Source organism: Oryctolagus cuniculus, chromosome 21 (genome assembly GCF_964237555.1).
Source record: "Oryctolagus cuniculus chromosome 21, mOryCun1.1, whole genome shotgun sequence".
In the NCBI taxonomy this organism is placed as follows: domain Eukaryota; kingdom Metazoa; phylum Chordata; class Mammalia; order Lagomorpha; family Leporidae; genus Oryctolagus; species Oryctolagus cuniculus.
In genome coordinates this window covers 10,696,121-10,711,446 of record NC_091452.1, presented here as the reverse complement: position 1 = coordinate 10,711,446, position 15,326 = coordinate 10,696,121, and the positions used below count along the sequence as shown (strand labels likewise).

General features: G+C 62.4%; 1 protein-coding gene across 1 annotated transcript in view; it reads left to right on the top strand.

The window, feature by feature from the left end:
* RBM19 (RNA binding motif protein 19) overlaps positions 1 to 15,326 on the top strand; it is a 110,660-nt gene that overhangs the window by 73,752 nt on the left and 21,582 nt on the right. Inside the window, exon 22 of the mRNA XM_070066254.1 lies at positions 7,014 to 7,119. Coding sequence (XP_069922355.1) covers positions 7,014 to 7,119 — 106 coding nt within the window. The remainder of the gene's footprint in view (positions 1 to 7,013; positions 7,120 to 15,326) is intronic.

Here is a 15,326-nt window from a genome sequence, read left to right as displayed (position 1 = left end):
GAGTGGGCAGTGCTGGCCCCGGACGTGTCCTGGCCAGCCAGCCTGGCCGGCAGTGGTCCTCCACCTTGGCCAGCTGCACAGCCACGGGGAAGGCTCCTTAGCCCCTGCACTTCTGGTCAAGACAGACCAGGGCAGCAACAGACTGCATTTCTTGTTTGCTTGTTTGAGAGGCAGAGAGACAGACGTCATCCATCCACTGGTTCACTCCTCCAACACCCGCAACAGCCAAAGCCAGGAGCTGGGACCCAATCTAGGTCCCCACGTGGGTGGCAGGGCCTCAAGCCCTAGAGGCAGCAGCACTGCCTCATGATGTGTGCACAGCAGGAAGCCAGGCTGGAGAGCAGAGTTGGGATCAAACCCATGCCCTCTGGCTGGGCTGCGGGCACCCCCGGGACAGCTTAACCACCCTCCAGACTCCTGCCCCGCCCTTGCACTCTGCTGAGCTCCCGGCTAATGCTGCCACCGCTGGCCCAAGGCCCATTTGCTGGCTGCACTCCCACCCCGCACCCAGCTCTCCATCAGCTTTTGGCCCTAGGAGTCTTCAACCCGGACGCCAGCCCCTGTCCCTTTCACTGACCGGGCACACCTGTAGATGCTTTGGCCACCTTGCTCCTTCTCTCTCTCTCCCTCTCTCTCTCTCTCTCTCTTTCTCTCTCTCTCGATCATCACGACTCACCCTGGGCACCCAGCTCGCGGGCTGAGCAAGGCCAGGAGCCTCCCTGCTCCGGGTCAGGCCCCTTGGCCAGAGCTTCTTGCAGAGCCCGCGTGCTCCGTGGCTGCGCGGCCCAACTCTGATTCCACGGTACCGTTTAAGTGCTTCTCTCTGGGGTTTCTCATCTAGAAAACGAGGGTCATGCTTGCCTGCAGACGGCCCCATGAAAGGCTATTGAGAAAAGCAAAAGTCCGTCCCCTGCACCTCTTCTCCCACTTTCTCGGAAAGCAGGCCATTTTTCAGCCTCCGAGAGACAAAAATGAAAGGGAGCCTGCACTGTCGGTGATGAGGTGACCTTTCCACCATGAGCGGGGCGCAATTGCCGAAGTTCAGCCTAGAAGCCACTCTTTAGAAAGAGCACCGTGAGCACAAGGAGGGAGGGACTCCACGCCTACAGATGCCTCCATTAGACGGCTTCCGAGCCGCCGCTCCCCGCGTGAGCAGACTTGACTCCGCAGCCTGCGCGCGCTCCACACAACCGCGGGCAGGGCCGCACGGAGGCTCAGCGCTCGCGTCTGCGCCCGGGCCAGGGTTGTCTGCCGAAGGGCGGCTGTCTAATGTTTCCCACCGAGCGGGGCGCGGCCTAGGCGCTGGCCCCTTGGCGAAGGAGAGAGGGCACCCCCTTTGTCTTGCCGCAATTGAAGGAATCGGTGTGGCTCATGGGCCAAACACGCCATGTAGCAACTGGATGTCACGTCACCCAAAAGAGCGCCGTCGTGAGAGAGAGACTGAATCTGCCCCCTAAATGCACTGCGCCTCCCCAACAACGTGGGTTCTCTGAGATAACGCACGAGACCCGGGAACCCAGCACTGGGGAGGAACTCAGCAGATGCGGGATCCGGGACTGGGTGAGGTGGGGTGTGTTTTCAGAGTGCTGGATGCAGTCCCGGGTTCTGGGGACACACAGTGTATGAGAGTCCTGCCATCTTGGAGTGGACTTTGTTTCTAGCAAAAGGAAGGGGAAGATGATAAGTAGACAAGCTGTTCCAGACGCTGCGTGAATATGTCACCCAGCAGCTGGTGGCATGAAGGGTCACTGTGAAATGGGGTCCCTGTGGAAAGCCTGTTCGGGGAGGTGGCGTTTGAGCCAAGAATTGAGTGACAAGGAGTCAGTTGTGGGACTGTCTAGGTAAGGAGCATTTCAGGTCATGGGAAAGGCGAATGCAAAGGCCCTGAGGCCTCCATCTCATGCGTTCGGGGCACTGGTGGAAAACCGGTGTGGATGTTCCATAGCACGGGAGGTAGGGACAGGGTATGAAAGAAGACTGGGAGGCGGGCACAGCAGAATCCCAGTGAGACGCTCGGGAACTACTCCAAGGAGCAGGAGCAGGAGCAGGTGGAGCTCAGCACCGTGGGCGGGTGATGACCGGCCCATCGGTGTGAGACTGGAGGCAGTGTGCACGGGAAACGGTGGGCAAAGGCCAGGAGCCCTCGGCCCTAGACCCGAACAGCTGACATGCGTGGTTTGAGCCCTGAGTCGTCTTGTGTGTCTCCCTCCTGCTGGCTAAGAGACTCCCCGTGCAGCTCCTCCCAGGCAGGGCGAGGGTCTGTGGAACACAAAGGTCACCGCGGGCCCCTCCTCCCGGCACCCTGCAGCTGACTGCTCGTGGACAGGGCTGTCTGGGAACATTGCCCATGCCAGCACGCAGGCCACTCTGAGCGCAGCATGGCTCCTCACCACCGTGGGACTTGGACAAGTCATTCCAGCCCGCGTGGTGAGGCCTGGGAAGGAAATCACGTCCTCCCCCTTGGACGGTGGGAAGCGCAGTGCCCAGCGCGGAGCGTCTCGAGGGTTCAGGTGCCCAGGGACTGCCCGCCATGCCAGCTGGAAGGATGGGTGCTGGGAGACAGGCAGGGGTGTGTCCAAAAGGCTTTCCCACGCCCAGAGATGCGGCCATTTCTCCTTAGCCCCAGAAGAGCGGAAGCAGCCCAGGGTGGACGTGTGCTGCAGGGCCAGCCCTTCCTGTTCAGCTTGCGCTGTTCCCGCTCGGGGTCCCGGGGTCGCCGCGAGCTTTTTTTTTTTTTTCCCTCAGCCCTGACTTGAGCACAGGTGGGACCAAGTCACACCAGCAACCCCTTGTGGGACTCAGCGCGTCTGCCAGGGCTCGGGTCTTCCAGAAGGTCCAGAAAGAGCAGGGTGCGGCCCTCTGTCCCGGGAGCAGGGCCCTCGGCTCCTCAGCACGTGTCTGAGCCCCTTGGCAACAGCGACACGCCGTGAGACTTGACCAGCTTTCTGGCCGCCCGCTCGGCCTCCGAACTGGGCCCCAGCATAGCTGCAAAAGAGAAGCTCACATCCCTGGAGGCTTCTCTCCCTCTCTCCTCCTCACCTCTCCTCTGGCTCCCTTCCCCCGAGCGCATCACTTCAAACAGGGAGAGAGAGAGAAATAGGATGATTCATCTCTTTTTAGTAGCAGCCACTGGCCGGGGCCGCAGCCGAGCTGGGCAGGGGTCGTGCAGCTAGCCGGGAGGGAGGACCCCCCTCCCCCCACATGCAGGGTGCGCACACCGTGCCAGCTTCCTGGCTGTGTGCAAACACGATCTGCATACCTCTGACTTGTGTACGAGGCCAGGCGTAATTGGCTTGTCTCCCTCAACACCTCGCTGCCCCCTCCCCCCTCCGACACACACACACACACGCACACACGCACCCCTCGTAAGAAATTAGACAGGCGACAGCAAACTCCAGTCCCGCCAACCCCACCACCACCAATCGTGCGTTCCCGGCGTGGCGGAGGGGGTGGGGCCGCGGCAGGGGGAGTAATTGGTGAACCCGAGGTGAATGAAATAATTGGAAAAGTGAGGTGTGAGTTTGTTACCGAGGTGTGAGCGTGGTGGGGGAGGGAAGGAGGGCCGTGTTTAAAAGCTCGGCGTGTCCTCTTCATTCACAGCTTCTGATACAGTAATTGCTATTTTGTGGTTTCTATTATCTGCACAGTGGGGCGCGCGCACATGCATCTCCTTCCCCGGGCGGCAGAGTGTGGGCGCAGGGAGGAGTTCCTGGGTGCCCTGTGATTGTCTCCCCTCCCCAGTCCCTGGGGGCCCTGCCCAGCCTCAGCCCAAAGCGGCCTCGGCTCCCCAGGAAGGAGGGCTCCCGGGAACTTCCTGCAAAAGCCGCTCTTAGAAATGGCTCCGCGGCCCTTGCTGTCCGATAAGAGCCTTAATAATGGCTGGTCTTTATACATCGCTTATCTCCAAGAGGCTAAAGGTACTTCATCGATTTTTTTTCCCTCCCCCAGCCTTTCCTCCCTCTCTCTTTTTAATTCTCTTTTGCTATCTCTCCAAGATCATTAGTATTGGCCTGATATGATCCCAGGCGGTTCCCGGCGGCGAGAGCCACTGGCTGCCCGCATCGTCCTGGCATGCATCAGAAAAGCTCGCCCGGGTTTTGAGACCCAGGTCATGGGACGTGGGCAAAATCCTTTTCTGCTGTGGCCCTTGGTTTTCTCATCTGTAAGAGGAGAGGCGACAGCACCACTGTCCCCGCGGTGCAGTTGTACCTGGAAATTTCGCATTTAAAAGACCTGGCAGTGGCTGGCTTGGTGGTTGTACGCAGGCGTGGCTGTACTGAGGAGGTCCCGCCTAGGATCTCACCCTGGGCCTGCACTTCCTCCTTAAGGCCCCGCTCGCCCCTGTCCTGCTCTCAGGAGGATGCTCGCTCCATTGTAGCTGCCTCCCTGGCTTCCTGGCGTGGGAAACGGGTTTCATTTGCTGTGCAGAGCTGAGCCACGCGCCCCACCTCCCTCGCCCCTGGCTCCCTCATCCCTGCCCACGGCCCCTGGTGAGTCCCGGGTGTCCTGTCACAGCTCCCTCTGCCCAGCTCTCCGCCACTGTGTGTGCAGGCCACGGAAGCACAGCTCCTTGCACCCCTCCTCACCAGCCGTTTTCTGCACCTTTTAATTATTTTCCTCGCCTTTCTCCAGCCCCGTCACTGCTTACCATGCACGGAGCATCCACAGCCCGCCGCGTGCTGCCGAGAGGGCAAAATTAACCTTCCTTCCCACCCCCCCCCCCATACGCACACCTATAGGCCGCTCACTAGAAACTAGGCAGGACTACGAAGGGAGAGGAGATAGGAGCCCCGCTGGGCAGAAGCCGGGTGCTTGCACGCGGTGTGCGCAGAATGACTGGGCTGCAGCCTGGCTCCGTCCCCTGCCCAGCGGCCTTGGGTCGGTCCCTGGGTCTCTGCAGTTGCACGCAGGGCTTTCTAGGCACTGCCACACAGAGCCTCCTGCTTCAGCCAGGCCCGGCCACGCCTCAGGAAACAGACCTAGCTCCTGAAAGGGTGCGGTGTCTGTGCGGCGGGAGGGCTCGGGGCTCACGGCCGTGCCTGGATTCCTGTTCTTACCCTACTGCTTACCGCCAAGAATGCCCCCTGGACCTTGGCTTTCTCACCTGGGAAATGGGGATGGCGAGACCCGTCGTAACTGACCTTCGTACAGTTTGTATTTACCCCGTGGCTGGTTTCGTGGACTCTGAGGGCAGGGGTCATTGGCCAGCAGCCCCCTCCCCCTTTCAGGGCGACTCGTGGCTTATTTCTCTCTTCCAGAAACATTTGCAGGGCTCGGCTCAGAGGCAGGGCGCTGGGCTCCGAGCTGCAGACCCAGTCACGAGCGAGGCGGGGGTGGTTTCTGCTAGGGCCCACCTGCATGCTAGCGCACGAGGAGGCAGAGAAGTTAACAAGCACTGGCGCCCCAGTTCCCTGGTGGGGTACCTCAGTGAGCCCAGGGTTGCTTGGGGACTCCAGGGCTGCCCACCCAGGCTCACAGAGGGGCGAGAGGCTGCCTTGTGCTAGTGGCTGATGCCTGAGAGCCTTGGAGGCCAGAGCAGAGCCAGGTGCAGAGACCAGCTCCCCAAAAAAGCTGCCGTGACCACGTGGACAGAGCACCCGGCCCGGGCCTCCTGTGCCCGTGAGCTTCCGCACGCGGCTGCTGAATGTGTGCAGTTCCCGGTCCTGCGGACGCCAGGCGCCCCTTCCCTGTGGCCCGAGTCAAGAACACAGAGCCCGAGACCACTTCCCCAAATGAGCTGTGGTGCCGGCGCAAGGAGCAGTGTGTATGCTGTAGGATGCTCCGGCCGTTAGGTGGCAGAAGAAAGCAGCGTTTGTGGGCCTCGCCCCTCTCCGAGCTCCAGCCTCACCTTGTCCCCACCTGCCCAGCCTCGGGGCCCCAGCCCTGGGCCCCCTCCGAGTCGGCTTCCAGCCTCCGTGCAGTGGGGCGGCTGACAGGGCTCCACTCCCTGGGAGGCTGGCCCTGTCGCCAGCACCGCTTCCCGCCGCCTGGGGGAGGTGGGCGGGGGAGCTCCAGGGACGTGCAGATTCATTTTGAGGATTCATAACGCCGCATTTACACACCGTCCTGCCTCCAGAAATTGGGCCGGCAGATGCCTGGTCATGCCGGCGAGGCTGCGGGTTAACGCCTCGGATGTAGCTTGCATCATTTCACGAGGGCTTACAGCCTCTCCCGTGCTCCCCGCCCAAGCGGCCCCTGCCCCCGAAGCACCCCAGCCCACCGCGTGTGCGTGCGCGTGCCCAGGCGGCTGCAAATGTGTGCAGATTTTCAAATAAAATAATACCTCTCTTCAGCTGCTGTGCACATTAAATATTTATCGGCAGCGATTTGTGTGTATATATTTGATAAATGGACGTTAGGAGGGAAGGGGGCGGAGGGTCTGTGGCGAGCTGGGAAAGCCAAGGAGGCCCTGGAACATCCGATCCTTTTGTCCCGGGATTTCCCAGCGGTTTGGCCGGGCGGGAAGGACAGGGGGCGCCGGGGGTGGCCCAAGGCCACGTTTCCCTGTTCCCTCCCTGTGGGGAGGAGCCAGGCCGCCTTCTTCTCCAGAGCTTGGCTTGGCTTTGGCTTAGTGGACATCAAAAGGCGAGCTCCAAGGGAGGGGACAGGCCTGGCACCCCGGAACGCTGAGCCCAGAAGGAACACCCCAGGCCCTGCCTGTGATCCCGCCAGCCCAGCTGGGATGTAGAGGCAAAGGCCAGGAGAGCCCCTCACCCCCGCCTGGGCCTCTGTAACCTGGCCAGGTGTGCACAAGGCCGGGTGCCCCACCCCCCTGGGTGGGGGGAGGAACTGCGAATTCCCCTGCGGGGTCTCCAACCTGACACTGGTGGCCAGGGCCTGGGAGAAAGCTGGCTGCCAGGGAGCTGACGCAGGGGTGTGTGTGTGTGTGTGTGTGTCCGTGCGCGTGTGCGAACACTTCTCTCAACCCAGAGGGATCAGTGTGCGCACAGTCAGCCCTCCCACCTCCAGCAGGCCTCCGGTCTTCAACTCCCGTGTTTGCCTTTTGTTACCAGCACCTTCGGGGAGCTGAAGACTGTCCGCTTGCCCAAGAAGATGACCGGGACAGGCACACACCGAGGCTTCGGCTTCGTGGACTTCCTCACCAAGCAGGACGCCAAGGTGAGGCGTGGTCCCTTCCCCTACCGGGGCCCTCTGTAGGAGACACTGCCTGGCTCTGGCGTCTCAGTGTGGTTCACACAGCATCTCTTCCTGTGGGACAAAGAGGCTGGATTTTGCATTTGGAGGAAGAGGCATTTCTGTGGCCCTCCCTCCCTGCATTTCACACATCCGGGAGCCTGGGATATAAACCAGGGAAGCAAGTGGGTCTCCCAGGCCCCTCTTTATAAGAGTGGCCCCAGGGCTGGGCTGCATGGAAGGGCACCGAGGTACCCAGGGCAGAGCGCTTAGAAAGGAGAGTGGCTAGCACCCAGGAGGCACCTGGGGCCCGTAACTTCTCTCCCCTGTCCTGCCTGTGGCTGGTTGCATGTGAGGACCCCAGGCGGGTGCTGCGTGGATGGCCATCCCTGCAGGCTCCTCCAGGACCCACAGCACTGTGGACAGAGCAAGGCCACTTCTCCTGTAGGCTCTGTGCAGCTCAGCAGGGCTTTGCCCTCGCAGTGGGTGCCAGGTCCCCCGCAGGCCCAGCAGCAGTGGGGACAGAGGCTGCGTGGGTGGGGTCAGAATCCAGAAAGAGGTGGCCGTGGCGCCTGCATTGTGAGCTCCGTGCCCACAGGTGGCGTCGGCCATCTCTCAGCCTCCCCTGGAGGCTGGGCCCCCCACCCACCCACTTTCCAGGCGCCCATGGCCTTCAGCAAGTTGGCATTGCAAGAGGCCCAGAGGGTGGGTCCCTGTGCAGAGCCAAAGGGGCAGCTCGGGGACCCAGCTGCGGCCTTTGTGGGCCTGGGAACTACCCAGGCAGAGGGCCCGCGGGCCCCGGGAGGGCCTCGCCAGCCCCCTTTGTCTGCGCATCTTGAACTCAAGGGTCTGTTCTGTCGACCACATGGCCACGTCTGTTTGGACACCTGCTCCTCTCCCCTCTCGGCTGGCCGCCCTCCCCTCTCCTGTCGGTGACAAAAGGAGCGGCACCCTGTGTGCGACGGTCCCACGGCTGTCATCTTCAGCAGGGCAGAGTCGGGGTGCCCCCAGCTGGGAGGGCGGCCGTGGGGGGCAGCCATTGAGAGCAGCGGCTCTGACACCGGCAGCTCGGCCTCTCCTGGCTCTGCCGAGTGCCTCGGTTTCCTGGTCTGTGAAGCCAGAGCCTTGGCGGGACGGCCCTCCGGGAGCAAGGCAGCGAAGCCGACCTCTGTGCTGGCAGGAGGTGTGAAGGGAGTGCTCCCCGACGGTTCCTATGCCCCTGGGCCGGCCTGTTCCAAGCCACCGTCCCTTGGCCCTGGTGTGCAGGTACCTCGGGTTCTGTCAGCAGGGGGAAGGCAGTGAGGGTGCGGAGCCCTCGGCCTCTTTCGTCTCAGGGTTCCTGTGCAAGGTTGCGTGCAGCGTGGGGCGCACTCCCCGTCCCTAAGGAATGCCTGTTAGCAGTGCCGGGGCGGCGCCATCAGAGCCCTCGCTCGCTGCGGATCCAGAGCACGCGAGCTCTGACCCCAGCACTGCCACCGACCCACTGTGTGGCCCAGGCCGGGTGACTCGCTTCCTGTGTGCCTCAGTTCCTCCCCTGTGAGATGGGAGCAGGACTCTGCTCAGGACAGGACCTGGGCCCTGGAGCTCTGTTGGCCACGAGGAGGAGGAGAAGGAAAGAAGGTGGTGCTGGTGGTGGTCTAGAACAAGCTGGGTGGGGCAGGAGCAGAGGAAGGGGTCAGGGCTCTAGGGCTGGAAGCCCGTCTTCCCCCCAGTGGCCTCTTTACAGTGCCAAGTGGTCGAGGTCAGGGCTGGGGGAGGACACTTGGGGCCTGGAGGGCTGGACCACGTGTGGGCTCCCAGCCTGGGTGTCCCACGAGCCCCTTTGCCACATGACGGTCAGGATAGTTCTGCTGTTGGAGTCTGTTACGGCGGGAGGTGGGCTCCCAGGTACACAGGGAATTCACCCAAGGCCAGGCCACAGGTGCTGTTTTGGAACCACGATCTGGCGCCTCCTTCGCACCGTCCCATTACTGCCCTCCGGAACGGCAGGCTCACAAGGAGCAGGGGCAGCCGGGGACAGTGAGGGATCCGACCACAGCCCCGTGAGATGGGCTCCCTCCCTGGCCCTCCCCACCACCAGGCGCTGTTTCTGGCCCTGCCGTGCCCGCAGCAGCCCGTGGTACCACCGCCAGGCGAGCCGGTGTTCCAGAAGGCACGAGCGCAGCTCTCTTGCCAAGATCCTTTGCTCTTTTTGCTTCCTGGGGAGGCTACCGCCACTTCCCTCTCGCCGCCTCCCTGCCGGTCTGAAGAACACCATTGTCTGCTGAGTGGAACCGTCAGTACTCAGCGCTGACCCACGGAACCGTGACGTCAGCATGTAGATTCCTGAATGTTGTGGGTAGCAGGTGTGGGAAGAGGGGCGCAGAGCAGAGTGAAGCACCCCGAGGCCTGTCTAACTCAGTGAGGAGTGGTGAGAACGCAGGTCTGAGCCCCAGTCCCCGTTCAGGCCCCCTTTAGATTCTCCCATCTCCAGTGAGAGCCAGCCGTCGGTCAGCGGGCATCGGGATGTGCCCCGTGCTGCCTTCAGGCAGCAGGAGAGGAGGGAGCAAGGAGAAGGTGAAGACAGGGGCCGGGGGCAAAAGCTCATTGTAAACCCTCGAAGCTGGAAGGCAGTGGAGAACCTCAGGGGTGCCGGGCAGGGCTGGTGCTGGGGCCTGGCTCGAGGCTTCCAGGCCTCTGGTACGGTGTTCTAGCACCAGCCAGTCCACCTGCTCCAGTTGAATCCCAAAACATCCATTCCCTCCACACCAGGGTCTGCTTTGGCCCCGATCCCCTGCCCTCCTCCGACACCCCTGAACCCAGCGGTTCTGCATCGTCCGTCCTCCTACCTTGACCCCACGTCCCACCTCACACATCCTCAGGCCCCTTCTGGGGCAAGTGCTCACCCCCAGAACCGGAAAGAGAATGCTTAGCGAGAGGCTACACGAAGGCCGCTGTGGTGGAGCTCAGAGGAACCAGGCCATGGGCGCTCGCAGTGAGCCGCACCTCTGAGCTGGGCCCAGCCTGCAGGAACCCCAGAGCCGGGCGGGAGATTCGCAATCTCCCTCCACTTCCTCTGAACGGCTGCTAAGCCCCGGCGCCAGGGCCACAGAACTGATACGAAGCCAGGCCTGAGCCCGTGAGGAGTCTCTGGCGCATTGGGGCGGGGTTGGCCCAGGCCGCCTGCCCTCGTCACAGGCGCTGGTGACCTGAGTGCCACGCTTGGCACGCAGGATCGCTGACCTGGCATATTCTCCCAGCCTCGGCCATTCGTCTGCCCCCAACGTCCCTGGCAGTGAGAGGCCCTCCAAGGGCTTCTGTTATCTCTGCCCCCAAGGGTGATCACGGAGCCGCCTCAAGTTGTGAAGGCAAGTGAGGGCGGGAGAATGGGGGAGCCAAGGACTCCAGCACATCCTGAGCACAGGGTGCCCCCAGCATGGGCTGCTCTGTATGCCGTGGCCAGTACGGGCCACGAGGCCATTTCTGGAAAGTTCAGTCTCTACGTTGATACAAAACAAACCACCAGCTGTCAGAAGCCCGTCTGGCAGAGGTGGCACCAGGCATTTGCACTCAGTGTTTTGAATCCTCGGTGGGCTCTGGAAGATAGGCGCTGGGGGACTTCGCACAATTGGGGAAACTGAGGCTCGGCGGGATGAAGGCACTTGCTCAAGGTCAGACAGCGGTGTTGGCAGAGCCAAGGCAGACCTGCGGCCAAGGCCCGCGTGCGCCAGGACTCTGCTCTGGCCTCCTTGGCTCACTGATCCACTCCATGTCCGTGCCAGCCCCCTCCTCTTCCCGCCGCACCCACCACCTCTCCCCTGGCCCTGGGGCCTTGCCAAGGCCAAGAGCTCACCCTCTGGAGACGCTCTGGAGGAAGACCAGGAGGTTTTCCCTTAGACGTCTCCCGGGAGCAGACCCAGGATGTAGTCGGCTCCCCTGGGCCCAGGGAGGCGCCCTGGGCAGTCCATGTGCTCTCCGCCAGGGCCAAGCGGCCACCAGTAGCTGTTGGGATTTCGTTTGGAAACTGCCATCTCCTGTGCTTCCCAGACCAGGCTGGCCAAGGAGGAAGGGGAAGGGCGGGAAGAAGAGACGGGCAGCCCAGAATCCAGAATCTTCCTCCCCACCCCGCGCCGTGAGACTGCTTGTGCCTTCCCCGGCCGCCGCGCCTTTGTACTTCTGTGGTTGCAGCTGTTTTCATTTGCCGCCGCTGCTGTTGTTTTAAAAGGTCTGTTTTCACATGGAATGTTATCCAATTAGCGGAGCAGTGTGTTGGCTTAAATAAACACTTGGGGGGAGCCGGCAGCAGGGAGACACGGCGCGGGCGGCGTTGGCAGGCAGAGCTCTGCTCACCGTGGTAAACAACCACGGTCGCTGCGGCTGACGGCCCGTTCTCATCTGGCTTTCCGCACCGCCAGGGGCGGGGGCCGGTGTGGCACGGCGCCTCCCGGTAATGTTCTCCAAATCCCTGGTCTTCCTCCTGCGGCAGGGACGGCTTCCTCACCGCCCGGTGCACAGTCAGTGCCGCTGTGAGATGGTCAGCCGCGTGCTGTCCGCACGCACTTGTTAATCGGGTGCAGGGAAAGACCAGGGTCCGGCATGCCCGGACACTCCCATTCCCTGCGGGCCGCACTGCGCGGTGGTTAGTGTGGCCTGTGGCGGCAGAGCCTCCTCTCCGAGGCTGTGGGAGTGTGGCCAGGGGGTGCAGGTCATCCTCAGAACGGGAGGTGATCGCGCTACCTGGAGGGGGTTGTGCAGTCGCGGTGGGGTGGAGCATGGACAGTGCTGAACGCCGGCCGGGGCTCCCCTGCGCCCTGGGCTTCGCGGTGCACGGGAAAGCTAGGTACCAGCTTTTCTGAGTGCCCCCGGATAATTAGCTGGAGGTAGCTGGAGGAGCTGTGGTCACGGCCCCACTTCTCTGGGCGAGAGTGCACGTTCTGTGTGTACCCTTGTGTCCCCGTTTTCATCAGTCGTGGGGTTTTGCCAGGTTCCTATCGTCAGAGCCCAGGAATGCGTGGAATCCGGAGCTTGCTCTGTAAGACAGGGCCTCCGCTCCGCAGCTCCCTGCCGCCTCTCGGTGATCACCGTGAGAAGGACTCTGGCTCAGACACCAGCATTTCGGGTTGACCAAGCGGTCAACACAAGTTTCAAGGAAAGGCTTGGGCTAGGGTGCCACCGTCCATGCTCAGGTGTGGCGCCCGGCTGTACGGGGACAGAGGGGCAGGGCAGGCGCCCTGGACGCCTGAGGACAGGAGGCCAGTCCTCAGCTCTGCCCAGAGCCGTGGCCCCGGCAGCTCTGCGCAGCCCTTGGGCCTGCAGTCCCTCCAGGGGCGCAGCATGGCTTTCACTGTGGGAGAAGGTTTGGGTCCAGGGAAGCTGCAACGATCAGGCCCAGCGCCTTCCTGTTCTTGCAAGATGGACCCCAACCCTGCACAGCCTAGCGCACCCCCACACACGTATGCACGCACACCCTCAGGGCTCAGCTCAGAGGGAATCCCGCAGCCGTGATTCTTGGCAGCCCTGGAGCCTGGCTGGGCCCACTCAAAGCTCTCCCTGGTGGGCCTCGAGCTGCCTGAGCAGGGCCGAGGCCTCCCTAGGAGGGAGTCCATCTGCTCCCAGTCGAGGCGGAGGGGCTCCGCCGCCTGAGTCAGGGTCCAGCAGGGAACCAGGTGGCTCGAATGAAGGGCAGAGACGGGGAGGGCAGCCACCGCAGGACGGTGACAGCCAGCAAAGGGCCTCTCAGGCTACGGGGGGCTCAGAGGCAAAGGTGAAGGCAGAGCTGGGGTCCTTGGGCAGGGGTGCAAGGAGTACCCAGCCTCCTTCCTGCCTCCCGGGGGCTTCATCTCCTTGGAAACCAGAGGGTGAGGGAGCCCTGTACAGGGTGCACAGGAGCTGGTTCTTGGGCTCGAAGAAGAGGGGCGGGTGGCCCAGGAATGAGCCGCATGGCCAGCAGGAAGTGGCTCCTGGGAGCAAGGCAGCTCTTCTGTGGCTGTTCCTCTGCCAGGCTGAGGTGTCCTTCCAGTCTGTTCTAGACCCTCAGGCCTCTCCAGCAAGTGGGTGCTCTCTGAAGTCTTAGCAGGCTTCCTGCTCCCTCGAGGAACCCGGCTCAGGCACGTCGGGAGCAGTGCACAGCAAGCCTGGGGGCGTCGGTCTTGTCACCCGAGGCCAGGTGTCCCCCTTGTGTGGACACTTGCGGGCCGAGCTGTCAGAACTGCACATGCGCCTGTCCTTGCTGTCTTCATGACCTGAAGGGAACCCTGGCAGGACACCTGGGCCAGCAGCCACCCAGCTGTCTGGAGATCCCCGCCCCCAGTTTGCTGTGCGAGTATTTACTGAGCACACCCTGCCTGCAGCATGCGATAGGACGCCTTCCCCCTGGGTTCAAGGTCGTGTCAGGCAGACCAGCACGGCAAGCAGGTGTTGTGGAACAGGGAGCAGGTGCTGGAACGGAGGGCACCCGGCTGCCCGCGCACTGTGTGACGACAACCCTCTCTGCGAGCCAAGAGGCGAAGTGCAGGGGCCCGGAGACAGGAAGGAAGATGGCCTTTGCAATGGAGAATGATTGTGGGCGTAAGTTGCAGTCCCGTGGAGCCGGCAGATCCCCAGTCCCTGCCTGGAAGAAGGCTCCGACTGCCAGGAAGGGAGCAGACAGCAGGAGCCGGGTGTGGGCGGCACAAGGCCTGGGCAGAGCCAAGTCTCCAAGGGGGACACAGCCCCCGGGGCTCGTGGCACAGGCAGCCATGCCTGGAGTGAGGTTTTAGAAAGCTCTGGAGACAGCAGGTTTCAGTGGGGCAGGGATACAGCAGGGGCCAGAGAGGAGGAGGCGGCCAGCGGACTTCAGCCCATGGGGCCATGGGCTGGGCCTGCATTCTTCCTTCTGCTGAGCCTAGAACTTTCCGTGCCCCTCTGGGCCCTCCCCTGCACTAGCCCACAAGCCCCTCGAGGCCCAGAGCTGTGCCTTCCTCCTCCTCTTCACCACCCCCGTGCCTCCTCGGGTGCCTCCGGTGCTACAAGCTCTCATTGCGCTCTTTTAATGAGACGCAATTACCCTGGATTATCCGAGGCCAATTTTAGCCTGGAAACCCTGTCCCCACGCTGCCTGCGTGCGAGAGTTTGAGGCCAGCGCATTGCAGCCGCCGAGGCTGTGGGCTCTCGGGAACACAGCCTGATTTCCTATTAACCCGCGGGGACTAGAGCCGGCGAGGGTAATTCTGCTATTTTTGGAGAACCACATATTGTGCTCTCGCTTCAGCTACAAAGGAGCTTTTGTACCTGACCTAGCATCGTCCCTGCACTCCAGCACTCGTGAAAAGTCAGGCCGGACAGCGACGGCAGCAGGCGGTCGAGTGAGGCTCCCTAGGTGCCCGGCGGTGCTCGGGGCACGGCTGAAGCCGCCGCTCTCTTTGCAGCGTGGCCGAGGTCACGGTTTGCAGGCAGTGGAGCAGGGATTTGAACCGAGGTAGTACAGCAGTGAGGCCACACTGCAAACTGCTGTGCCACCTCCCCTCCTAACGCGGAAGAGAAAGCCGAGAACGTTCCAGAAGAGTGCAGCGCAAGGAGATGGCGGTGGCAGGGGAGGCTGGGCAGGGGAGTTTGCGCGCTGTCTCCCCTGAGCGCAGACCACTGCGGGCTTTCTGTGGTACAGGGGTAGAGAACTGCTTTGCAGGGGTAAGAAACACAAATCTAACAGCGGGGATCGGAGGCTGAGATTGGGGGGTCCCGCCTGGGCCCACCTCCCAGAGTCCCTAATTCCCATCTGCTGAGCTCACGCCTGGCATCCACCCGAGGCAGCCCCACCGTGTCCCCGGGACCACAACTCCTCAGGGACCCGGCGCCAGGATGGAACATGCGCCACACCAGACCCCCCACCAGCTTTGCTCCCGCATCAGACTCCTCCTCCACGTCGCCAGCTGAGCGCGCGTGTGTTTTAGGGCTCTGAATGGGCCGTTTCGGCTCCGGGTCCAGATGTATTTTTATATGCACATGGAGAAGCAGCGCGGAGGCTCTGCTGGCAGTCGGAAGGAGTTTTTTAAATTAAAGCTGAAAAAAAATGGCGGGGAGGGGGAAGAAAAAGTTTTCTGCACCTGGCCCTCGTCGGAACAGCAGCGAGGAAAACAAAGCGTTTCTTTAATTTGGCCACATGTCGTCTGGCTGTGGAAGACGCGGGTCGCGCCGCCCCCAGCCCTGTCCTTGAAGATCGCGGGCTGGATGGATGC